At 51.8% G+C, this 26,817-nt stretch overlaps 1 protein-coding gene across 3 annotated transcripts in view; it reads right to left on the reverse strand.

Annotated features, from left to right (window-relative positions):
- Positions 1–26,817, reverse strand: part of KCNIP1 (potassium voltage-gated channel interacting protein 1) — a 344,476-nt gene that overhangs the window by 207,413 nt on the left and 110,246 nt on the right. Inside the window, exon 1 of one of the 3 annotated variants that reach the window (XM_070570364.1) lies at positions 4,649–5,322. The exons of 1 other annotated variant lie outside the window; for it this stretch is intronic. In XM_070570364.1, the coding sequence (XP_070426465.1) occupies positions 4,649–4,709 (61 nt within the window). In that variant the 5' untranslated portion in view covers positions 4,710–5,322. Of the gene's footprint in view, positions 1–4,648; positions 5,323–26,817 lie in introns of those variants that run through there. One more of the 3 variants, XM_070570362.1, reaches the window with a different exon arrangement.

The following is a 26,817-nucleotide window of genomic DNA, read 5'->3' on the forward strand; positions in this document are numbered from 1 at the left end:
TGGGCTCCCCATGCTTTTTCGACTTCCAGGGGGCTGGGGAGTGGGAACGCTGTCTCTGCACTTGCTTGCTAAACGGTAAACAGATTCAGCACATTTAGTGGACGAAGCCAATTCAAAGCCAGCAGACCAAATAACAGAACCCATTCCAGGCAGAGGGCTGGGAACTGAGATTCCAGCAGGAAGCTAACTTTTCCGCAGGGTCCGCAATTCTAGGAAATAACAGAGAGTGGCCAACCATTCTATTATTTATAATTTCCTCCAGAAAAGATTTACCGAGTACCTACTAAGTACGAGAAACCAAGCTGAGGACTGTGAAGAATGATTCAGACAAGCTCCCCTCCGAGAAGCTGACACTCTGGGGGTGGGGGGAGGGCGTCAACATCTCCATCAATTGCCTAATTCAAAGCATGACTTGAGAGTCATGAGAGTGTACACCTGAAAAGATTTAGGAATTTAAATGGGAGAAGTCACTTCTTTCCAGGCCTTGGGGAAGCCTTCCTGAATGTGGAAACAGTTCAGTGAAGTCTTGGAATGTGGGTAGAATTTTAACTGTTAGACAAGGAGGTGGGAGGAAGGGTAATACAGAGTGAAAAGGCTGGACAAAGACACAGACACAGGTAACGCCCAAGGCACGCACAGCTCTGTAAATCAGTATTCCTCTTTTAGAGATAAGGAAACTGGCATCTCCAAGGTGAAAAGACTTGCCAAAGGTCCCTTGGGCCCAGGCTCTGTGGAGGCAGAGCCACTGCTTCTGTACGCCTCGCTGCCTCTCGTTGGTCTCCCAGATGTCTCTCAGTTGAACAAGCTGCCCCAAGCAACAAACCCCAAAACAGCCTCAACAGGAACCCTCTGCCTCCATCGGTTCCCCAAGGTGCTCACTGATCTAGGAGTCAGGGGACCGGTCCCATTTGTCTCTAACTTGCCATGTGGTCTTAGAAAATGCATCCAATAGCTGTGGGATTTGGTTTGCTCATCTATTCAATGAGCACTCTGGAGATACCAAGGTCGGCCCTTCCTGAAGGTTCTGAATGCCTTCTCTCGGTCATGGAGGACTGATAATCCAGGCACCCGTGCAACAGGGGCTTATTTGCTTATAGGCGATCTCCATGGAGACGGCCTTGGCCCAGTGACGTCTCCCTAAATTCTCTTGCCCTCCACAGGCCCAGCCGCTGCACCTGCATGATCCCCCTGGTAACCCCCACACCTCAACCCCTCTCATTTACCCATTCAAGGCCAGAGCAGTGTCCTTGGCAAAAGGAGCACATGCAGATGACTGGAGCCTGGGGCTGGCACGCAGAGGCTGAATCCCCGGGGCAGGCTCTTCCCTTTCTTACTTAGAGACTAATAAGGATCCCAAACAGAGACGAGGACAGGAAAGGAATGTGACTGTTTTTATTCTGTGACACAGCTCTTAAATTACTTTGGATTTCTGCTGCCCTCAGGAAGCTCTCCCCGCACACCCAGGTTGGGCTAGGGACGTCCCTCTTTCAGCACCAATCATACGGAGCTTTTGCTCTATTTAAAACATATGTATGTGTTTCCAAATTATATTTTCGAAACGTGCAGGGTATTCGTGGAGCAAGATACGATGTTTTCAGGACCAACCACAAAGCAGAGGTCAGCGGGGCCTGCAGCAACAAGACCAGCATCTGCGCACTTGGGTTTTGGGTCCTAGTTACGTGGGCAGGGCTGGAAGAGGGCTCCAGAAATGAGTGGTTAGGGCTCCCAGAGGCACTGACCACTGCCAGGACGGCCTTACTCTAGGCATTTGGAAGGCCCAAACAGTAGAGCCATGAATTGAATAGCAGCTAAAATGTGCTGACCACTTATTACGGAGCAGAGCTTGTGCTAAGCGTTTGACTTGCATTATCCCTGGAATCCACACAACACAACAGCTATTTTCAGATGGCAACTACTACCGTCCCTGTTTTATAGTTGAGGAAAACAAGGCTTAGTCATCCAGCTAGCAAGTGGTAGAGCCTGGATTTGAACCCGGCAGGGAGACTGACTCCTGAGTCAAAGATGTGCACCACTCTTCTGACTGCTTCTAATTAGATCTGAGCCTGATGCCCCAAAGATCACAGCAGCAGCTCTAGTAAGAGCATCAGCAATAAAAATCTTCCAGTTTGAGAACTGGGTGGAAGCTGAAGAAATGTCTAATGTAACTTCTTCCTTTTGCAAAGGAGAAACTGAGGTCCTGAGATAGGAAGGGACCTGGCCAGGAGGTGATCCCTGACCATTAGCCTCCCCGTCCAGTTTCCAAGCTGCCTCTCTCTGCAAGAAGAATCTTCTGCTGTTTAGCATGCCGTGGAAGAAGCCAGTAAGATAAGACTCTGCTCTGGAGCACATACCTGGAGGAACGTACACAGCCAAAGCGCTGGACAATTCCAGCCAATGTGGTGGGACTCTGTGCAAGAGGGATGACCACTTGGTGCTGGGCAGCTTGTCCTGGCAGCCCGCCCCAAAGCCCTGGACCCACTATGAGCTTCAAGCAGGCACTGTTGTGAGAGTTAAATGAGAGAACGCAGAAAAAGCTCCCAGCACTGCGTCAGGCACACAGTAGGGGTTCACTGAATGCAGGCACCCCCCTCTTCTCTAGAATCCTGGGAGAGAGAAGCAAAGAGCTTTGGCCTCTGGGAATCCTGTGGGAATTCATCCAGGGTGACCTGGAGTTTTGTGTAGGAGAAGGGAATGGTAGACAGTAACGTCTGAGTAATGTCTGAGCTCTTAATCTTTGCCCAGCCCTATGCAAGGAGCTCCATATTCATCGTTCATTTGATCTTTACATCCTTACAACAATCTTCCCTGGGTCCTTGGTGGCTGCAGCCAACACAGTATACGAACTGAGATCTTCCCTCCCTCCACTTCTCACACATCCAGTTTCCAGTGTGAGGTAGTATTCCCAAACATTTTATGGATAAGATAACTGAGGCTTAGAGAGGTGAAGGCACTTGATTGAGGTCACAGAGGGAGGGGGTGATGGAGCCGGAATTCACACCCAGACTCCACTGGACTCTAGAGTCCAAGATCTTTCTGTGACACCTCGCTGCAGGAGTGCCACAGGCACTGAAAATATTTTAAAACAAACTCCTGAGTTTCTTGTTGCCATTGTCCCCTGGCCTCTGGGACTTCATGGTGGTCAGAGAGATGATGGAGGAGAAGACAGGGATTTGGTGCTGAGCTCTGTCCCCAGGCAAGCAGTATCTGAGGAGCTGTGAGAAGCAGGGTTCTGAATGTCAAGGTCCGGGACCAAGGCCTGCAGACCTGTCCTGCCCAGGACTGGTAAAAGGGCAGCCAGTCCCTTCCCTGCCAGAGGATGTGTAACTCAGCTGGACAAATGGGTCAAAGCCTCTTCCCATGTTCTAGGCCATAAACGCCAACCCAGCCTCATCCCCCAGGGTCTCCATCCAGAGATCTCGCTCCTCAGTGTTCAGCCAGCCTGATGTCTCTAGGGGTTGGACCAGACGCCCAGAGCTCTTGAGGACAGGTTACTCATGGGCAACTCTGCGATGCAGACTTCCCCAATGAGTCAGGCGAGACCAACCAAGTCCTAAGAGTAGACTCACTGAGCCCCCTCGGGTCCCACCATCATCCTAAAATAGTTCTAACGACCATCCAGGATAAGGGGTGGGAGCTGCAACCCCCACGGGTAACCTGAACTTGGGCTCCAACGGCCGAACTTGAAGGTTTAAGTGGCAGGTTACTTAAAATTCTTCCACTACTCACAATAATGTTTGAGCATTAAACAAAACAAAACAAAACGAAACCCATCATTTTCTTTTTCCTAACTGCATCCAGTCTCTTTATTCCAACAATCAACTTTGTAACTGCTGGACAGGAGGCCCGCATGGTCCCCCACGGTGCAACACATTTGCCCCAAATTCATATGGACCCATGTGACAGCTGTCCCACTGGTGAGATCCGGCAGGTCTCAGCTGGGGACCAGGCAGGAGGGACTCCAGGATATTATGCTTTCTAATCCTTGCTGTAAGCTCACGTCTCTGCCACACCTTGACAGTGCCCTCAGCTCCTCAGTGGTTCCCAGAGCAGGGCAGCACCCTATGTGAGGCCCTGGCTGCTGAATCCCTGAGACCCCAGGACGTGAGCCCTGGGACTGTTACCACCGGGCACGAGCTGATTCCTTTTGGCTTGCAGAGGTGTACTGGGGTGGGCAGACGGAGCACTCTCTGCCTGAAGATGGGCTCCCAGGTCTGCACCAGCATCGCCGCCCGGGAGGAGTGTGAGAATGTGTGAGCACCCTCGCTAGGTGCCCACAGTTGCACAAATGCCAGCCGTCATGAGAATGAGAAGAGCTTCCCAACATTTCCACCCAGACAATCTAGTCACCCCCACCTGTGAATCTGCCTCTTCCTTCTGCTCCCAGAGATCTCCCTGGGGGGAGGGTCCTGGCATCTGGTGCCCCAGAAGGGTCCGGTTGCCCTTGGGGCCAGAGCCCACTCTGGCTCCCTCCTCTGCATGCTCACACTAACCCTCCCGCCGGTTTGTTACTCCTTTGGATACAGGAATCTGAATCCGCTCCTCATGGAGAGGAGGGCCGGGCCAAGGCAGGCAGGTGGCACACCCCAGCTCAGCACCGAGCACCCCCAAACCCAGCCAGGGGAACAAAAGGAAGAAGGAGATGGCTTACCTTTCGAGGGTCGCCTTTGTTTGGTTTGCAGAGACGAGAAGGTGCCCATGACGGCCCCCATGGCAGCAAAGACTTGTATGCGACTTGGGACCCCGCGCCTTGCCCCTCCCCTCCCCTGGAAAGAAATCAGTGTGTATCGTCTACTCCGAATTGGAGGAGGAAAAAAGCACCGGCAGCTCGTCTGCAGCTTGGTATTCAGCGAGCGTGGAGCTGGGGCGCTGGGAGCCTTTTCTTTCCCTCTTCAGCCCGGCACATGCCCTGACTCACGGGGCCAGCCGCTTCTGGCGAGCTTTCGGAACCCGGCCCGGCGGCTGCCCTCGCCAAGGGCCGAGGACGATGTCCCGCAGGCTGCCTGGCGCTGGACACGGGGCCGGTGCGCTCGGCGGCCGAAGCTCCCGAGGCAGCGCCGCGCGGTGCGGGAGCCGCTCCGCCCGCCCCTCCTGCCGCACGCTCTCCCGCCTCCCCTCCCGGCGCTCGGGCTGGGTCTCGGGGGGCCGAGTACCAATCATGAATGAACAGAGCCGGGCGGCGTGGAGGGAGCCGCGCGCCTGCCTGCCGCCTGCCCGCGCTCGAGGGAGTCGCAGCGGCTCGGAGAGCGGCGGGCGGCCAGCCCGGGAGAGGCGAAGAGGGGCGGGCGGGGCGGGGGCCGGGGCGCGCGGGGGGTGCCTGGCTCTGCCCCCGCCCCCGCGCGCCCCCACGGGCGCGGGCGTGCGGGCTCCGGAAGCTGCGCTCCTGGGCACGCGGACCCGGGGCCCGGCACCGGGCTGATGGGTGGGGTTCCGGGGTAGCAGATTGCTCCCCGGGAGAACGTGTGTGTCCCTGTATGTGGTGCAGTATTTCGTTTGACTTCCAGGGAAATCTTATTTAACCCACCGCCTGAATTCATGGGGTGGGGAAAAAGTCTGCCCCACCCACGGAGGGATGAAAAATATACATCCAACTGGGTCGTCGTGGGAGGGGGGGACTCTCCTGCTCCTCAACGTCAGGGCCCCCTTCTAACGACAGGGAATTGGGGAGGGCAAAGGAGCCCTGTGCCCCTCTGGGCCCTTGCTTTCTCTTTTTTCTGTTTCTCCCCTCCCTCTCTCTCTCCTTCATTCCTCCTCCCCGAAAAAAAATTTATTAACCATCCGCTCCGGGGCGGACTGTGCTGAGGGGTAATGGCTGGATTCAAGAAGCATTCTCCCTGCTGTGAGTTCTCACTCCAGATTACACAGACACCCCACCCCTATCTCCGCTTCTCGTGCAGAAGGGCAAAGTTTGGGTCCACCCCTGGGGATTCTCTTCTGCTCTCAGGGATGCTGAAATGCAAGGTTTGCTTCCTGGAAGCCTGAGGAGCAGCTACCTCTCCCCGAAATCTGAGCCGCTTGGGTTCCCACTATACACCGTGTTTGCAGGACACAGGTCCCCCAACATATGGCCTCATAAACATGCACATGCACATCATCACACAGACATATGGGCCCAGGTCCCTCAAGCCCACATAGACGTTGCTGTTGTACACAAAGACAGACTCATAACCCATCATACACCCATAGGTGCATCCAAAGGTCCCCACACAAGACACAAACACACACACAGTCAGTGTAAACAGCATCGCAGTCACTCACATTCACACAGACTCAAAGCCACAAGCATACAGTCGTACCCCAGGGATACAAGACCCCTCCAGAGCTGCTTCCCCTCATTCCAGCCCATTAGCTGCCCTTTCAGGGACGCAGGTGGCCTGCAACTTGGCCAGGGATCTCGAATAGTTTTGTTCACCTATGCAGCATTCCATGCTTTCTAGAATCCCAGCCCATGTCCTGTTTCGTGCAATGGGCAAGGTGCACTCAATAAGATGCATCCCTTCATTTGCATTGCCCATTGCTGTATAACCTGCATCTCCCACACCCTGCGAGTTAGGCAGGCCAAGTCTAATCATGACCACAGAGAGAAATGGAGGCTTAGCGAGGGTATGAGATTTGCCTGAAGTGACCCAGCCAAGCTGTGGGAGTCCAGGGATCTGTCATCATCTCCTGGGGATCCTCCTGTTGGCAAATGAGGACACTGGGAGCCACTGAGCTCCAGAGATCTCCTCTGAGTCCCACTGGATTGAAAGCCTCAGGTCTAACTGCCAGTTAAGGGCTTGTCTGTCTGTGTCCTTGAGGCCTGGGATCCTGGTTGATGGAGCAGGACTGGCAGGGGCTGGCCCCTACCTCCCTCCTGACTTCCCTAATAGGGCAGAAGGGCAGGGGGGAGCTGAAGCCCAGGGTCACCCCTTAGCATGGCCAGGACTCAAGGAACAGAGGGGTCTTTGCAGGGGAGAGGGTGGTACAGCTGCCAGCCTTCTCAGACCTCACTGGACGGAGCCCCAGGCCACTTCACACTCTGGCCTCTGCCCATCTCCACACTACCTGAATGACCAGGAGCAGCACTTGAGAGTTTGCAAAAGGCTAGGATGCCATTCTCTCATCTCCCCCTCCCCACAACCATGTGAAGAAGCAGAGTACAGACGAATTGCTCCATTTTACAGATCAGAAACAGTCAAGCGCCTCTGGAGGAGTTCATGACTGGCTGCTTCGGAGCAGTGGCAATAAAACAAAGTCGCCAAGATAAAGTCCAAACTGCTGAGCGGGAATTAGGAGGCCCTTTTGTGGCCTGGCTCCATCTGCCAATCGCCCTGCTCCCTGAAGCTCCTTCTGGGGCTCCCGTCACACAGACCCTCACTAGTCCCCAAATGTGCCCTCCATGGTTGTGTTTCAGGGCCTTTGCAAATGCTGTTCACTCTGCCTTTCTCCATCTGCCAACATGCTGCTCATCCTTAAAGATCTACTTCAAGTATCATTTCCTCCAGGAACCTCTCCCGGGCCCCAAGTTGGTGCCTCGCTTGGGGTTCCCTCAGCGCTTGGGGCCTCTTTCCCATGAGAGCACTCATTTCCTTGGTTTTCATTGTCCCTTTCCTTGTCTGTCTCTCCCTCTGGACTGCAAGTTTCTTAAGAGAAGGGACCACTCCTGATTTAGCTCTACACTGTCTGCTTAACCCCTGGTTTCTGACAGGGGTGCAGTCAGAATGAATGAAAGAATGACTGGATGAATGAGCAAATTAATTTTCTTTGCTCAGTGACCCAATCAGTAAGTAAAAACTGACAAGTACCAGATCATCCTTGCCCTTCAAAGGAAGAAGCACGCTCTCCCAAGTAAAGATTCATTTATTGATTCATTCACAGGTATTTATTCATCTGTCCATCTGCCATGTACCAGATATTTATGTGCACAATAGCTCATTTATTCCTGATGATGCCCTGGGGGGTAGGTATTATCTATAGATAGTACGTGCATGCATTGCACGACGCAGCAGACGTCACCGTGAGGTGCTCACAAAGAACGCACCTAAGTGGGATACACGGTGAGTGTAAGGGGCCAGAGAGAAGGAATACAGCAGACCCATTCCTCACCCCTTGGGGACTTGCAACAGAGGACAGAGAAATGCGTGGGGAGAGAGGAGCCAGTCACCTGGCTCCGGGGCCATTTGTCCTGCTGTCCCAGATGTGATTACCCCCTAAAGCCGTCTTGCCAGCCGCAACCAACCCGGGCTTCCATGGCTGTGGCTCCTTCTACTTTGGAAGGTGAGCTAGCTCATATGCTCTCTCCAGCTCTGACCCCTCCCTCATCCACCTCGTTATGGACTGAATGTTTGCGTCTCCCGCAAATTAGTATGTTGAAGTCCTAAACCCCAGTGGGACTGTATTTGGAGATGGAGCCTCTAAGGAAGTAATTAAGGTTAAATGAGGTCATAAGGGTGGGGCCCTGATCCCATGGGATTGGTGTTCTTAATGTCCTTATAAGAACTGACAGCAGAGAGGTCCCCTGACGCCTGCACACATGAAGAGGCAAGGCCTGTGAGCACACAGGAGCACGGATAAGGCAGCCATCTGCAAACCAGGGGGAGAGTTCTCAGCAGACACCAGCCCTGCTGGCACCTTGATGCAGGAATTTCAGTCTCCAGACTGAGAAAATGAATTTCTGTTGTTAAGCCACCCAGTCTGTGGCATTTTGTTACAGCAGCCTGAGCAGACTCATACACACCCACAGCGCCCATCCATGCCCTCAGAAGGCTCTGGGGGCATGGCCTTCCCTTCCCAGGGACATGGGCGCCCATAGAGGACTCCTTAGGCTACCTCTGGCAGGCTGTTCAGGGGCTAGAGTGAGCTGTCAGCCACCTGCGGGGATCCTGTTAGCGCGTGCACATGTCTGTGTTCATGTCACACACAAACCGTGTTTGCTCCCTCCCTCCCTCCCTCATGATGGCTCACTCGGCCGTGTTTCTTCCCATCCTTTGGGCAAGAGCGGGTCACTGAGGTCCCACTGCACACGGAGGCAGCAGTGTCAGATTAAGGGCTGCTAGATCTGGTTTCAAATCCTAAGGCTGCCCCTTGTTAGCTGTGCGACTTTTGGGCCTGATGAGTACGTTTTCTGAACCCTATTTTCACCTTCTGCGGACGGCATTAGGACCTACCTCGTGTTGCTGTGAGGAGTGGTGAGGTGATGTTCGTGAGGCCCGGCACTAGTGTGGCTGCTGATAGAGGGTGGGCCCCTACTACCACTGTCGCTGAGGGCCAGGCGTGGTGCCGTGCTCGAGCTGTGCAAAAACAAGGAAGCCACAGCCTTCCCCTTGGCTTCCATCTTTGCTCTTCATCTGTTTTATAGGAAATCTATTCTCAGGGTCCCCATCTGGTATTAAAAGACTCAGATTAGTTAAGGAAGGGAATGTGGTTGGCACCTGGTTATGTGCAATTCAGCACTATGCTAGCTGCTGTCTTGTACCATTTCCCAAATGTTCTGCATGCATAACTCTGGCCTCCTCAAATAGACTGTGAGCTTTTAGAAAGCAAAGCATACACCTCCCTCCCCTGCCCCCATCCACCACGGCTCAGCCTGGCCCGGGACATCCTAAGTGTTCCACAAATACTCTCTCTAAGACCATTCGGGGCAGAGGAAAGGGCTCCATCCTTTAGGCCTGGGCTCAAGTCTCACTTCTCTTATTAAATGTGCATCTCGCCCTCAGCTTCCTCATCTTTGAAATGCGAGCAGGACCGCTTCAAGGGTTAGTGTGAGGACTGGGTCAGATAAAGTAAAGGGAAAAGGCTTGGTCCCTCGGTAAAGTGCTCTGCAAATGTCCTTTACCGTTATTTGCTTTGGGGGCTCATTTAGTCATTTCATTCATTCAGTGAATATTTAAGTACCATCTACCTGCCAGGCACTATTCTAGGTATAGGCATCAGTCATGAACAAGAAGAGACGTAGTCCCTGCCCTCAGGCAGCCGGCGGTCCAGGACTGAAGACAGTCAGATCCTCTTACCACCACAAACTGTGATCAGGAAAGCGGGGAGATGAGTGTGGGCGAGGTGGAGGAGGGTGCTCAGAGAAGCCAGGGAGGATAACCTGTTGCAAACTGACATGGAGTCCCAAGTCCACACAGACCCTCGGAGCCCAGGGAGTGGATACAGCTTTTAAGTCAGAGAGATAAGTTTTCGAATGCGGGCTTTGTTCTGTGAACTTGGGCAAGTCATTTGACCTTTGAGAGCCTCAATTTCCCCACATGTGCCAGCAGAACAACCCACCATTGTTGGTTGCAGGGTCAGGCTGAAAGTGATCATGAACAGAAAAGTGCCTGAAACAGGATACCCCTGGCTGGAACATTCCTGGCTCAGCAAATGTTAACTCCATTCCTCAGTTTCCCCTTTGAGTCTGCTTTGCAAGCACCTTCTTTCCCATCTCCCCAGGAGGAAGAAAAGACCTTGGACTAGCACTGTGGCTTGGGAAGAGCCTCCCCTGGGCCACATCCTTGTGCATCAAGCGTGGCCTCATCTGTCGAGGCTGATCATGCCTCTTGAGGAAGCAGGACTGATGCGGGCTTTGGGGGAGGTAGTGAAAGCCAGGACACAGGCTCTGCCTTTCACGTCCTGACGGCTGCACGGCCCCAAGGGTTCCCCCTTCATGCTTCAGCGCTGGAACAGTCTCCACCAGGGGCTGAGATGAGTTCAGACAGAGTGCAGCCACCCACGCAGCCCAGAGGCTGGCAGCAAAGCCACTGCGAGTTACCCAGATGCAGGAAGCGGGGAGTGACATCCCAGAGCACCTCCACTTCCATCATCGGAAGCAATGTTATGGGTCATGGAGACCAGAGAAGTCGTGAGTGCCTCACTAGACCAGGCACAAGGCAGGCACTTCGTGAAACTGACCACAGGGCTCCCTGGGGATGGAGGGAGAGTGTGGGGAGGGAGGAAGGGTGGAGAGGTGGGTGGATTCGAATGTGCTCCAATATTTAAGTATCTGATGACACCTGTGATCCCCTCCTCCAAAATAACCACGCGGGCGTGGGCACACATTCATACTTTGCATACAATTTTATGAAGTTCACGACTTCATAAAGCACATCCATGGACACTTGGTTAAGAAAGGAGGGAGGGTTATAGTAAGGGATTTGATCCAGCCGTTTCTTAGCTTGTGACTTCAACTTCTCTGAGTCTTAGTTGTAATATCTGTAAAATGGATGTAATAGTTGTGCCTTTTCTTAGAGTTGTTGTGAGAATTAAATGAGAAGAAGCTTTCAAGTGCTTTCGTGTAGAGCCTGGCCGGTTGCAAGTCTCAGTGAAAGGTCGTTTATTAACCTTCATTCACTCATTCATTCAGTCACAATTTAACGAGTGCATTTAATGAGTGCCTCCTGTTTACCACACCCTGAGCTAGTCTTTGGGGTTGCAGAAGTTTATGCTCACTGGCTCAGGAGGTCACAGTCTAAGGGGCAAAGGGCAGATGAACAACTCACTCTACGACTGCAGACTTCACGAAAAAACAGCGGGCATGACCTCTCCAGCCCTGCAACTGAGGAAACCAACCTCTGACTCTGGCCAGGCTGGGCAGTCCCACCCAAAGTCCTGCGGAGAAATCAAAGTTTGGACTCAGAGAGGTCAGGGGCCTAGGTCAGCTTAGGAGGGCAAAGGTCAGGGTGGAGAGAAAGGGATGGGGCTGGAGGGAGTGAAAGCAAAAGCCAGGGGCAGAGCGGGGCTGAGGTGCGGTGGGGTGGCCCTGGACAATTGCCTTCACAGCGTGGCAGGATGGACAGGTGGTGCTGAAATGGCTGGGACAATGGGGACAGAAACCAGGGGAAGACTTTCCTGTCTTTCTAAAGTGTGTGCAAAATATAGATCTATGACCTCCCTGGGTAAATGTCCAGGAATCAGTCGTGTTCAGTCCTCTCCTTTATTCTCCTTAGGTTATATAATAACTACGTTAACAATGGTAGCCGCCTTTCATGGAGTTCTTTCTATGTGCCAGTCTTGTGCCTGATCTACTTAATCATTTCAATATCCCTAATGCAGATACTCTCATTATCCCCCATTCTATATATGAAGCAACCAAAGCACAGAGAGGTTAAGTGATCTGTCCAAAGCCACTCAGCAATTAAGTGGTGGAGGTGGCCTTAAACTTAGATGATCTGACTCCAGAGCCCACACTCCCCATCTAGCCCCACGTCTTCCTGCTGCTGTTGCAACTGATTTCTTCCAGCGCTATTTCTCTGGGGAGGTAGCAGTTCACTGGGGACTCGTAAGCGCAGGCGTGGTGTGGCTTCTGGGAGCCGAGGGACAGAGCAGAGGGGAGGTGTGAGTCCTGGCCCTCTGAGTGGCAGGTGCTGCTCTCACCCATACCCGTAGTCCCTGCAGGGCTGCACTCAGGGTCTGTTTTCCCTCCGTCACTTCTACAGACCAAAGACCCTGGAGGGAGCAAGCAGGGATGGGAAGAGGGAACAGCGGCCGATCTGTGTGCTGATTAGTAATAATGCCAGCCGTGAGTGTGCCCCTGGTCCTGCACGGCCCACTGAGCCTGTCAGCACAGGCTCCCACACCAGTGCACCACTGCTGCCACAAAGGGAGCCTGCAGTGGGAAGACACCCGGAGCAGGAGGGCGGAGGGCAGGAAGGGGGAACGGGTGGTGGTTGCCATCATGCTGAGGGCTGACTCTGAGACAGGGCTGCAGAAATGGGACAACTTAAAACTACAAGGTATCAATAGATGTTTCTTCTGTTTTTTCCTGTGACCGTGTACCCTGCCCTGCATGCATGCATCTGAGACCTGTGGCATTCACTGCCTGGGGCAAAGATGCCACAGAGACAATGGGGTCACCTTCTTGGATTTTGACTTACAAAGGCGCTGGCTTAAGATCAAACACCTGGAAGAACACGGGCTCAGAGAGAGAGCTGGAGAGGGGTTTGTGTCTGACCCACTTCAGGGAGCACTGTTCAGCACTGAAGCCCCAGACTTTGGGGGAATCTGGGGGCCGAGGAGATCCTGCCCCTTTCCTAAGTAGAGCTGGGAGAGTGGACACAGCCCTCAGTGCCCCTCCTAACCCCGCCAGCCCTCTATGTGGCAGGAATGTTGCACTCTCCACTAGCCTGTCTATCTTTTCTAGGAGTAGAGCTCTGACCAGAATCTCCTGGCCGAGTCTGGCAAGGAGAAAAATCTTGTCCCTGCACCCAGGAGGGGCATGGCCCAGAAAGCCCCAGAGAGCCAGCAAACCTTGGTTCTAGGCTGGGGAGCCCCAGCTGTGACCTGGATGGCACAGTGACCACAGAATGCACAGGAGCCAGGACATCTGGAGGCTGCCTGCCTGGAGAGGTGATAGGCTGCACTCCAGAGGTCGAGCCCACCCCGCACCTCAATGCTTCATAAGCCCCCAGAATATTCAGGCAATGCTGGGGGGATGGGGCATTCTGAGTTTTTTGAGATTTCATTTCTGCCCCCCAAGAAGAATGGGAACTTGGAATAGAATTTAAGTTCAGCGCTTACCCTCATACACTGCTGGTGGGAATGCAAACTGGTGCAGCCACTATGGAAAACAGTATGGAGATTCCTCAAAAAACTAAAAATAGAACTACCATACGATCCAGCCATCCCACTACTGGGTATTTATCCAAAGAGCTTGAAGTCAGCAATCCCAAAAGTCCTGTGCACGGCAATGTTTATTGCAGCCCTGTTTACAATAGCCAAGACGTGGAAGCAACCTAAGTGTCCAGCAACAGACGAATGGATAAAGAAGATGTGGTACATATATACAATGGAATACTACTCAGCTGCAAAACAGAACAAAATCATTCCATTTGCAATAACATGGATGGACCTTGAGAGAATTATGTTAAGTGAAATAAGCCAGCGAGAGAAAGATCATCTGTGTATGACTCCACTCATATGAGGAATTTAAAACTATGGACCAAGAACAGTTTAGTGGATACCAGGGGAAAGGTGGGGTGGGGGGTGGGCACAAAGGGTGAAGTGGTGCACCTACAACACGACTGACAAACATTAATGTACAACTGAAATTTCACAAGATTGTAACCTATCAATAACTCAATAAAAAAAAAAAAAGAATTTAAGTTCAGCGCTTAAAGAAACATGCAAAGTAACGTTTCTGGTACACCAAAGGAAGTTGCCTGAAATTCTTAGCTACTCATAAAATGATCCTCACAAACCTCTACGGCAGGTACTGCCCTCTTTTCCATTTTACAGATTAGCAAACTGAGGTCCAAAGAAGTGATGTGATTTGCCCAAGGCCACAAAGCTGGAGTGAGCCTAGAGTGAAGGTTTGAAGCCAGCTCTGTCTGTCTTCAAAGCCCAAGCCTTTACCCACCCAGTGGAGGGAGTGGAGAAGGGAAGGGAAGGAAGTGGGAGGAAACAGAGCAGCGCCAGGAAGAAGAGGCAAAGTGATGGAGAGCCCTCCACTTGTCCCCCTCCTGGGGTGACTGCCCCAGGTCAGAGGAAAGAGGCTGCGAAGAGCCTTTGTCTTGGCACATGGGACATGTGCACCAAAGCTGGCACCCAGGAGGCCTAGCACACAGGTGGTGGGGTGGAGGGGAGGGCTGATGCAACACCTCCAAGATCAGGGACACTGGCCTTCTTCCCAAGCACCCCTAGAATCCCCCTTCCTGAGAGGCCAGGCTGGCCCTCCCCTCCCCCTCACTGTGTGGAGGCTCCCTTCCTGAGCCACCACGAGACACTGCCTTGACAACAGTGGCACTTCAAGATGGTTTCTGTTTCTGTTGTCCCTTCTTGCACTGGGCTGGCCCCTAGTGAGCGAGGGGGTTGGGCACTCCAGCCAGTGCTGGAGGAGCTAATTGACAGTCCAGGGCTCTCTTTCCCTGGGCTGGCATTTGCATGGTACATTAGTATTCGTGCCCACGACTCAGGGCTGTTCTGAATGGAGGATGCTATGCAGATGAGCATCAAGCCTGGTGTGTGATGAGCACTGGATGCAGTTTGCCAGGAACCAAGGCTCTGAGTTAGAGGATGCTGAGGGAGGCTGCAGGCCAGAGGGGCTCCTCGCCGGGTTCCCACGCTGCCCGCCTGAGAATCTGCTCTCCAGTGCTCCAATGATGTAGCCAGCATCCACTAGCCCTTGCTCTGCCCCCTGTCCCGTGATGGTGCCAGAGATGCAGAGAGAAGTAAGGTGGGCTGGTCCTGGCCCTCAGAAAGCTTCTAGTCCTGTGGGAACAGTGGCACATAAACTTCTGGAAGATAAGGAATGGGCCTATGGCAGTCAGCTCCGAGGCCACACCAGCTCAGAGGAGAGACATCAAATTTGACCTGGGGAAGAAGAGTAGTGGAGGGCAGTCAGGGCTTTTCAAAAGAGGAGATGCTGGCGCTGGGTCTTAAAAGACGAATAGGAATTTGCCAGCCAAACACCACTGTAAACACATGGCTTTGTTTGGGGACCTCCTCTTTAACCTGTGGAGTCACAGTCGTGCCCCAAAGGGCAGAGCAACAATGCCTCACCAACCCCATTTATGGATTTCCCAAACCTGCAGCTGGACGAACTTTGAGAAAATAGGTCCAGGCACCATGGGTGGCTTGACTTGATAAAACCTGTGACAGATGATGAAGTGAGTGACTGAGTCATCCAGAAACAATCGGATCTTCCTAAAGATGCCAAGGGATGGAAATTTCCTGGCTTCTAGGTGCAAACTGATCTAGCATTTTACCATGCCCAGAGCTAGTCTCACCAATGTCTGCTAAAATGAAGAGCACTTACTCTTAATACTCCAGGAAGCAAGGAATGGAATGCTTTGCCCAAGAATGCTTCATGCAAGCTGCCGGAGCCACACGAAGCCCTGAGCGTCCCAAGCTAAGCTCCCAGGTGGGACGCGGAGCTCACGCTGCTGGGGAATACAGGTACTTTCTACAGTGGAAACTGAATGGCTGCAGGGAGGGTGGGGGGGAGCTGAGGGGCCTGACCTGCACCCCAGGCTTTGATTCTGAAGGCGCATCATCTCAAAAACTCAGAGAGATTCTCCCCGGAAAACAAGGTATCTCTTAGAGTTACACTACTCAAAGCTAGAGAGGACTTTATATGCCATATGGCTGGGCCCTCATTTTACAGGTGGCCCAGGGAGGAAAAGAGGTTTGCTCAGGGACACACAGGGAAAAAGCAACAGAGCTGAGACTGTAACCCAGGGCTGCAGAAAGGGTCTTGCATATTTTAAGATGCCAAATTTCTTCTTAACTGTCACAACCTCCCCTCCAGAACCAGGTCCAAAGTTACTCTTGGCTTCCTATGAGGCACAACAACAGGGACACAGGAAGACGCCTCTGTCCCAAAATGTATCTTCCTCTCTTTTACTGAAATTCCCTCAAGATGAAGTAATATCAAATAAAGTTTAAATTACAAATGTCTGGAGGAAGGTGGTACTGATCTGGAATTTAGACTAAAGTATAAATGACTGATATTGTATCCTGAGCCACATGTAGTAGTTTAGTGATGAGGAGGAAATAAGGCAATGGGAGACTTGAACTAACTGGAGGGGTGAGAGATGGGACTAGGAGAGTAGCCTAGGGTCTTCAGTCAATCAGGGAGATGGGGGTGTGTTTAAATAATGGTATGAGTCCTGGCAGAGAACCTCTGCACTAGGTGACTTTCTCTTTACCTCTGCTCAAGTGCTATCTTGTGTGATGCATCCATCCACCCATCCATCTGTCCGTCCATCCGTCCATCTGTCTATTCATTCATTCATCCGTCCGTCCATCCATCCATCAATTTATCCATCCATCCATCCATCTACCATTAATTACTTTTCAGTACCCATCTTCACATACCTATCCCTGTTGTAGGTATCAGGATACACCAGTGACCAAGATGGACATTTTTCCTGCCCTCTGGAGCTTCTATTCTCATAGGGAGGGGAGGTCAGGACAGAGCTCACTAGATAAGCAGACCAACATAAGGTCATGTCTGATGATGGTGGGCACTGTGAGGACACTAGATGGGCTCCCCATGGAAAAGCTGGCGGGGTCAACCTGAGACAGAAGGCCTTGATTAGAAAGGGAGATTTATTCTGAAATTTGAATGATATGCAGGAATTACTCATGCTTAGGACTTGGAGTGAGAGAGCTTGAGTTGAAGGAAACAGCAAGGCCAAGGCCCTGCAGAGGGAGTGTGATAGGTGGGCTTGAGGCCCAGAGAGAAGGGCGGTGGGGCTGGGCCGCACAGAGCAGGGGAGGGATCCCAGAGAAGGCCGGAGGCCAGGCTGCACAGGGTCTGTGGTCCTCGCTGCAGAGTTTGGATTTCATTCTAAGAGCAATGAGAGGCTGCAGGAGAATTTGTTTTTCACTTTTTTATTTTGAAAAGATTATAGACCCACAAGAAGTTGCAAAAATAATACAGAAAGGTCCTGTGTACCCTCATCCAGTGACCCCCAATGGTGTCACCTTATGTAACTATAGGCCAATACCCAAACCAGGGGACTGACATCGGTACCATCCCCAGACTGTGTTCAGATTTTACCAGTTTTACAGGCACTCACTTGTGCGTGCATCTGTGTGTGTATGTGTTTCTATGCCGTTCCATCACGTGTACATTGGCATAACTACCACCACAGTCAAGGTACCAAACTGTTCCATTACCACAAAGCAGCTCCCTCGTGCTCCCCCTTTATAGTTGTCCCATCCGCCTGCATCCCACCCCATAGGAGAATTTTAAGGAGGTGAGTGGGAGGACGTGAGAGGTGTCAGCTGGGTCAAGGACATGGCTTATCCAACTCTCAATGCCCTAGAGGCCTCTGGACAAAGCCGGTTTACCGTGAATATAGATTGCTTTGAATGCCTTCACTTTGCACTTGAAGAGCAAGAACAGAAAGCTTAAGCAACTCAAACTATGTCACACAGCACTTCTCATGGCTTGCTGGCTGTCTCTATTTAAACTCTTTGCAGAGCTTGGTGTGTTGATCGCTGGGGGACCATGTGTCGTGGAGAAGAGAGGCCAGGCCTCTGGGTCGAGGTGCTGTGTAGAACCCCGGCCTGCCACTTCAGGGCCTCGTCCCTTAATCTCTTTGCACTTCCCTATCCCCATAAGTGGAATGGCCCATCACCTACCGCAAGCAGTCACAGTGAGGAATTGATTAAAAAATACTTAGGAAGTGCCAAGCATAAGGAAAAAACATTTCTGCTCCCAGCATTGACCCAAAAAGTACTGGAGAGAAACTGCTATCCTTTCTCACTCCTGTTTCATCGAGGAAGGTGGAGATGATCTCATTTGGGGATTGGCAAATGACCCTCAGATCTGTAGCTCAGCCCTTCTTAGAGTTGCTGGCTTACGGGTCTCAGCTCATGCCCTGCACGTGGCAGACGTCCCAGGGCCCGCCTGCATGGCTGTGGGGGGAGAGGGACATGTGGGAGATCACCTGCTCTCTGCTTGGGCCCTGGTGGCTAAGTTCACTTTCTGAGGCTAGACACTGGGCATACAATTTGGGTTCGGGCTCCATCCTCCAATGTGGCTCCCAGCAATTACAAAGGAAGTACCTTCACTCACATTCAACATGTCTCCCTATTTCTCAAGTGGTCCACAGGAAACAAGTGGGATTGATGGTTAGCCTTCAAACTGCAAAACCAAGCACAGTTGTGGGCAGAGTCCCTGCCCCAAACAATGCCATGATCTTCTTAACAGCGGTCTGCTCAGAGCTGCCTTTGCTGTGGGTGTGTTTGGAAACCCAGAGGGCAGGGGTTGAAGAGGAGAGGGTTGGGCAACATGGAGAGAGGGTAGGGGTTGGGGTGGCTCTGAGGCCTTCACAGGGCCCTGAGGGACGTTAGAGTGGTCAGCCCCTGCCCTGGGGCCCTCCTGCAGGAGGCTGTCAGCCCAGGTCAGCACCCCCGTCTGCGCTGGCCCAGCGCCTGTCAGCCGGCAGACACTCATTCCTTCTCTGCCCACAACGGCGCAGTCTTGACTTCCTGTAGCTTGGCTTCTCCTCTCTCGAGGGGCACTTCTGCCTGTTTCTGGCAGCCGTTCTCCATCTTTCCGGCTAAGTGCCGAGGTAATGAATGGAGTCCTGTTCTCCTTCCCGCTTCCTTTAGTGCCGGCAGCCTCCCAGGCTCCTCTATCACCACTAAGGGGCCACGGGGTCAGCCTCCCTGCCTGGCCAGCCTCCTGCCCGCCAGCCTCCTGGGGAGCAGGCATATCCTTTCTCTCAACACTAATGAAATCCACCTTTTGCTCGGTGCCCAGCTGGGCTCAGGGTCAGTATTCTCATCCGCTCAGCTCGGCTCTGTGCTCCAGCTCAGTCATTCCACTACACACCTCATCATAGACAGGCCCGGCAGGGCGCAGACCCGGCTTCCCTGCACATCACCTCCCGCAGGCTCAGACAGTCCTCTCTGGGCTGCAGGGAGTGGTGGTGTGTGAATCCTCTCCCTTATCCAGGTCCTTGGTCGGCCTGGGATCTGCTCATAACCATGTCCCCCAACACACATACTCAGGGCACCCTTCCCAGGTCTCTGTTCCATCTGTCCAAATCCTATTCCTCGCTCCTGGCTTCACTCATGTCGCATCTCCCCCAGAAAGCCTTCCCTGATTTTACCACATCGCTGCCTTCTACATCCAGAGGCCCCGGGTACTCACAGTGACTGTTTGCTTCTCTGGGCACTGAATACCTGGCACTGAGCGTGGCTCCTTGTAGGTGCCTAAAGTAAATTGTGAATGGATGGGTGGATGAATGAGTGGATGGATGAATGAACGAGTGTGCGCTTACATGTCTACCCTCCTCCCCTGACGCTTAGCTATATGTATTTTGGTTTTGTTTTTTAACTGCTCCACAGAGAATGATGATGGAAAACCCTTGAAGGAAAGGACCTTTTCCTGGATGTTATTCATTCACAGCTCAGGCACGGCTCGTAAACCTCCTACTGTGCACCAGGCCCAAGGCTGCGGAGGAACCAGTAAAGTGTGTCTGTGCCCTTGAGAAGCTCTGCCTACTGTCATGCTCCTGACTTTCTGGGAGACGTTTGAAAAGCTAATGGAGGGGGCTGGCTCCCTGGCCGAGTGGTTAAGTTCGCACACTCTGCTGCGGCAGCCCAGGGTTTGGATTCTGGGCGCGGACAGGGCACCGCTCGTCAGGCCACGTTGAGGCGGCGTCCCACATGCCACAACTAGAAGGACCTACAACTAGAATATACAACTGTGTACGGGGGGTTTGGGGAGATAAGGCAGAAAAAAAAAAAAAAAAGAAAAGAAAAGCTAATGGAATCTGTGGACCCTCTCCTCCAACAGACACACACACACACACACACGCAAATGGGTAAATTATGGGTCAATTTCAAGAACTCCTGAAATCCCTGGCCACAGTTTAATAATCCCTCATAATAATCCCTCCTCTGGTGATAAAGAGAAACAAGTTAGCAGACAATTTTAATATTTTCCGCTGAAGGCTCTGCCAGGAGGCCTGAACAGCTTCTGCTGGGGACCACAGAAGATGAAGCGATTAACTCACCGTGAGTGGGATGAGGTGTCTCAGGGAGGCGGGAATCAAGGAAGAGATTTCAGAAGGGCTGGCTTTTGAGCATCGAATAGAAATTTACTGTGCAGGCAAAGGTGGGGGAGAAGGAAGGTGAACCAGCATGTGCAGAATGTAAGAGCACGTAGCTGCTGCCGGGAGCTGGGGGAGGGAGGACTGCAGAGTGACTGCTAAAGGGTCAGCGTTTCCGTCCGGGGAGATGGCATGTTCTGTGATTAGATAGAAGTGATAGTTGAGCAACTTTGTGAATATGCTAAAAACTACTGAATTGTGGTTTAAAAAGGCTAATTTTATGGTACGTGAATTTCGATGGTTAAATTTACATGCCAATGTGGCTAGGCCATGGTGCCCAGTTGTTTGGTCAAATGCCAGTCTAGATGTTGCTGAAGGCATTTTTTAGATGAGATTAATATTTAAATCAGGAGACTGTGAGTAAAGCAGATTACCCTCTGTAATGTTGGTGGGTCTCATTCAATCAGTTGAAGGTTGTTAAAGAATGAGGTCCCTGGGAAGAGGGAATTCCACCTCCAGACTGCCTTGGAACTCTCTCTTTCCTGAGTCTCCAGCCTCCCCTGCAGATTTCAGACTCGCCAGCTCTCACAGTCATCTGCACGAATTCCTTACAATAAATCACTCTCTTTCTCTCTCTCTCCACATATACACATCCTATTGGTTCTGTTTCCCTGGAGAATCCTGACTAATAGATGAATTACATCTCAATTTAAAAATGTTTGGGGCTGGCCTGGTGGTGTAGTGGTTAGGGTCTCACACTCCCCTTGGCAGCCCAGGGTTTACAGGTTCGGATCCTGGGCATGGACCTGTGGATCACTCATCAAGCCATGCTGTGGTGGTGTTCCACATACAAAAAATAGAGGAAGCTTGGCACAGATGTTAACTCAGCAACTATCTTCCTCAGGCAAAAAGAGGAAGACTGGCAAGAGATGTAGCTCAGGGCGAATCCTCCTCTCTCTCTCTCACACACGCACACACACACACACACAAAGTTTGTTAGTAGGGGGCTGATTCAATAAATGATAGCAAAACCATGAAATACTGATGCACAGGCATGAACCAGTGTGGGACACTCGGGGTGGAGCGAGACAGCTCAGCGTGGCAGGCATGGACAAGAGCAAGCTGGTTGGGGCAGGCTAAGGCAGGCCCTGTGGTGGGTGGCATCGATTATCATGCTACAGCTCCCTGTTGCCTGCAGGGTAGTGATATGTTAATTAGGGTTATTTTTGGTTGCGAGCAACAGAAACTGACAACTGGCCAACTTCAGCAAAAAGAAGAAATTATGAGAAGAGTTTGGGAGCTCACACACCTGGAAAATGCTTAACATCCTAATCCAGGAACTGCGAGGGACCAAGGCAGTTAACAGAAGTCTTGGCAACAAGAACTCACGAGTAGGATTCATTCAGGAGAGATCAATTGCCACAGGTTTTTTGTTCTAGCTTACTCTGCTCAAAAAGCACAGTCTCTGGAAAGAGAAGCCGACTGGCCATGCTTGAGTCCTGTGCCCAACTCTTAAACTGGGAAGGTGAGACCCCTCCTCTGTCCTTCCTGCAGTTGGGTGGTATCTGGGAAGCAGAGTCAGGGTGCTGCTGGTGGAAAAAATGGGGAGCTGGTGCTGGCAGGGAGGTCAGCGGGAGTGCACAGGGCAGGCAGCCAACAAATGGGAGCAGCAGCCTGATGTTCACTGAACCAAATTACTGGGTCTTCATTCCAGCAGTGACATTGCCCCTACCTCTGGCTGTGTCAGTACCATAGACTGCCTGTTGCCAGGGAACAGAGCTATTTAGTGGGAGGATTGGAGCTGGACAGGGACCTGAAGCTTCCAGCTGTGTGGCCTTGGTCGAGTCACTTAGCCTCTCTGAAACACAACAGTCTCATCAGTTTGGGGCAGGCCATTGTACCCACCTTCTAGGCTTCTTAGGAGTAAATGAGAAGCCACATGAAACAAAGCCTGGCCCAGGGTCTGACATATTCCAAGGGCTCTGTTCTTCCTTCCTTCAGGGATGGTCTCCAGTCTTGACAATGATGCTGAGTCTAGAAGAATGACCCAGGGGACCTTGTCTAGTCAGTTTTCAATTAAATTGTGACCAGTCATGATCTGAGGAGGAGCCTGAGGCAAAGATGTGGGTCCTGGGACACGACTCAGTTGTTCTATCTTTGGGCTCCCTGCTGTCTCCTCTTTCACAGGCCAGGTCCAGCGGCAGCCTGGAAGCTGCCCACCTTCATCTGAGGCTGTGTCCTCAGCAGCCGCCTCTCGTCAGCCCCTTAGGGAAGGGAATGAAGGGCGGGGCCTGAGGAGACTCAGACCTGCCCCAGCTCCTTCAAAGATTCCTGGAGGTGGTGCCCAGAATATTCCCTGCAAATCCCACATGGCCCTGAAGGTGGTGTGTGTGGTGGGTGCTGTTGACCCACGGGGCTCAGCTCTGGGCCATCAGCCACCTTCTTTGTTCAGACCCTGGGCCCAGAGCTGGGCCCCTTGAGTTGGGGAGATGTGGTGAGGGAGGAACAAAGCCACCAGCTGGGAGGAGGATGAGATTCTTTTCTAGGCCCAAGGCCAGAGGCCCCGCCCAGGCCAGGAGCTATGCAGGGGTGTGGAGAGTCAGCCCTGTCCCCCACTGGGTATGACTGGAGATGCGGGGTGGGTTGCAAATGGAAGAAGACATGGAGGAAGCAGGAAAGAGAGCCAGAGCCAGGGGGATGGATGGAAAAGGAGACTGAGAGAAGGAGAGAGGAAGGGAGTGCAGACAGCGGGTGGAGACAGAGGAGACAGCTAGAGAGAAGATCCCACTGAGAGAGATTTGAGAGAGGCAGGTAAAGGGAGGGAAGGACGGAGGAGAGAGAGGGAGGGCCAGAAAGGGCAGGAGGGAGAGAGAAAGAAGGAGAGGCATAGAGAAAAAGAGACTGAGAGAAAGAGAAGAGGAAAAGATGACAAGAGAAAGAAGAGGAGAAACAGGTAGACAGATGCAGAACAGAGAGATGGAATGAAGGAAGGAGAGACAGAGAGAAGGGGAAGGAGAGAAGAGGGGGAGAGGGAGAGACACTCAGAGACGGAGCGAGAGAGAAGGAGCACCTTGGAGGAGAGATGGGGCAGGAAGGAGACTCTGTGGCCTCCCGGTTCTCGCCAGCCTCCCCCAGACACGCGGGGCAGAGGGGTGCGCAGGCTGGGACTCCCCAGCCAAGGCTCAAGGCGGGCCGAGTGCTGGCTGGCTTGTTTTCGCTCACAGATATATGACATGCTCTAAATGATCTATTAAAGCAGAGTGCGCTCTACACATGCTTCCACCCACCGCCGCCCCCTGGGGAAACGCACTATATTTGTGGAGGTGACTCATCCTGCTGCCACAACCCCTGGGGATCCGAGGCAGAATGCTCAGCATGAGTTCACCTTCAAAAGGCCACAGGGACAGCGGGGATGAGCCTAGAAAGGGTGACTATTTGTGGAAGGAGAGACTTGGATGAGTGAGTTTGTCGATCCAGTCAGGGCTGATGTTAATTCAAACGACCAGGAAGGCAGGCCAGTGATGGTGGGATTTCGCTGACATGTCTGTGGATGGCTTGAAGTGACTGCTTCCCTGTTGCCTCCTTTAGGCTGAATCCCACCGAGGGACCAGAGAACTTGTTTAGGAGCTTCCTGTTTCTCTTGGAAGCAGAGCGAGGGGGTGGAAAATACCTAATCTTCCTTCCGGTCATAGCTCAACCCCCATTGCATGCTTTGTACCACCTCCCTCTACTTGATGGCGTTTCCCAGAGTCGTGATATGATACATGTTGGTGAGGTATTCTCATGATGCCCAGTAGACTGAAAGCTCCCTGAGAGTACGGATGGTGATGGCCTTGGCTCTGTGTTGTGTCCTCAGCATCGTGGTACCCTCTCAAGAAACACTTACAGAATGAATGGACACAAATGGGCCTATTTTGGAATCTACTGATGCTGAGTTTTCATTCCACGGAGTACTTTTTACAATCCTTTTGCAAATTAGGAAGGTGAAGCTCAGAGACAGGTAGTAGCTGACTTGAGAGACAAAGTAGAAAGAGGAAGAGTGTGGATTTCACCCAAGACTGCCTTATTCCAGAAGCATCCTAGCCATCACTCCAGAACCTTGCGGCCCTGCACATCACCACAGACGGACACTCGCCTGAGTTGTCAGTGATATGTACTCTCCCCTGCATGCTAAATCCGTAAAACAAGGTTGATGACTTTAAAGAAAGGGAAGCGAAAGGGACTGTGGCAGACGGGAGAGGAGGTCTTAAAATGGAGACACTGGTTCAGCCCATTTTACAGGGCCTCGGAAGCTTACCTCATGCAGATCTGGGCCATACCCCAGAGATGGTCACAAGAAAGTGCGACAGTTGCTTTTCCTCCTGGGGCCGAGATTTTGGCTTTTATCCTTTTAGTCAGAAGGCCCCCGGCCTTGGGTCACCCTGGGTTGTTCCCACCACAGCCCAAGTGGCTCCCACCCCACAACCACCTGTCATTTGTGAGTCTGGGTAAGTGAAGCTCTGAATAAACACCTGGCTCGACAGCCTGCAAATGAGCTCTCGCACTGCCCACAGTGTCCAGATTTACAGGCAGGAGACCGGCTTCTGACCCCATTCATCCTTGGAAACAAGACCAGAGCAGACAAAAGTGAACAAAGGCTATTTCTCCCATCTGGTATTTTAAATTTAGATTTTAGGCTTAAGTCTGCCAGGGGACACATGGAATCTAGTTATGGGCTATTTGAAATTCTGTAAGACCAGATAAAACTCAGGACAAAGGGACCGGGACAGCAGTAGCAAAATGCTTCTCTTGATAAATATCTCGAACACGTGGCTGTCAAGGTGACCAGGGCTGGCTGGGTGGGGGCCAGGTGGAAGAGGACTTTGGAAGCTGTTATAATTGGGGAGTTAATAAATCTCTCTCTCCGTCTCCCTCTACCGCTCCTCTCTCGCTCTCTCTCTCTAACAGGCTTAGCCGTGGACGTTGCTTGACTCCCACAGCACACCAGGTAAAGTCTTCCATAATTCTGTCGGGATTCTGGAGGCCTTTAAAATATCACAAAGACAAATTACATCAGAATCTCTGGGGGCTATGGCTCTTGGTAGGGGGCGTGGTTCCTCAAAACACCAACATCACGTACACCTGGTTCTGTTGCTCTTCTTACTAACAAACATTGACTAATCCCCACTAAAAATCCACCCTTCCTTGAACCCTGGGAAAAGTACATGGACTTGACCAGAGTTACAGCAGGTGGGGCAATGCCGGGGGAAGATTAACGGGGTTACACAGGAAGGGTCTTGCTTTCTCTAGTTGGTGGATCTTTGCTCAGAGTGGATTCCAAACAGACAGTGTCTTTTCCTGCTAACAACTCTTTTAAAAGTATTACTGTGTCCTATTTCTCAATTGGCCTCATACCCCGCTGCTAGAGGGAGTGCCAATATGTCATGCTTGGTGGAAGATATAGATTGCAAAGCATAACCACAGCCAACATTCTGCCAACCATGTTGGAGTGAAGCGAAACGCCTTAGCAGCCGAAAAAGGACTGGGCTTCAAAATTTCGCTTTCCTATCTATGTAAACAAAGAATAAGACTCCTAAATAAGGGCTCAGAGGCAAGAAGTGGCAATTGTATTTCAGATATGACCATGGGGACCCCTCAGAAAAGAGCCCACCATGGATTAGGCCCTTCTTTCCGCTACAAAATGAACCCTAAATAGCTATCGTTGTAGAAGGTGGGTAGGGTTATCCTCAAAGTTTCTTTCTGTGATGGTAATAAATCTCATATAAATAAGCCTCTTTAGAAACAGTTGGATGTAGACCTTTGCTACAGCGGACCTGACCTCACTCCTACATTTTACAATCAACCGACTGCAGGTGAAGGAGAAACATCTAGGGTTTTATAAAGGTCAAACAAAAGAAAAACGAGGTACAATTTACAACTTGCGCGAGAGGTTGAACTGTTCAGTATGCCATTGAGAAAATATATTTGGAATTTTTATACGAGAATAACATAATTGAGCAAAGCTAAAGTTAAATTAGAATCACTAATGTGAACTCCTCAACCTGAAGTAAATATTTTCCCACCTCTGCCACTGAAAGTGACCACAGCAAAGCAGCATTTACATCCAACCACCAATGCTCCCTCGTGCCCTGAGGCCTGGGCTGTATCTCGAACACTTTTCTCCACTGGAAGGAGCCAGGGCTCTTTGGAGGGTAGCCTCAGGCAGGAAGGAAGTTCCTTTTGTGGTGAGAAAGCAAGGATGCTCCCTAGAATGTCACTGGATTAGAGAGGCTTGCACCTGTCAAGCTCTGACAATTTGAGTATCAAATGAGACTGATATCTATAATTAATTAAAACCCATGGAATCTGC

Source organism: Equus przewalskii, chromosome 13 (assembly GCF_037783145.1).
Source record: "Equus przewalskii isolate Varuska chromosome 13, EquPr2, whole genome shotgun sequence".
NCBI classification, from domain to species: domain Eukaryota; kingdom Metazoa; phylum Chordata; class Mammalia; order Perissodactyla; family Equidae; genus Equus; species Equus przewalskii.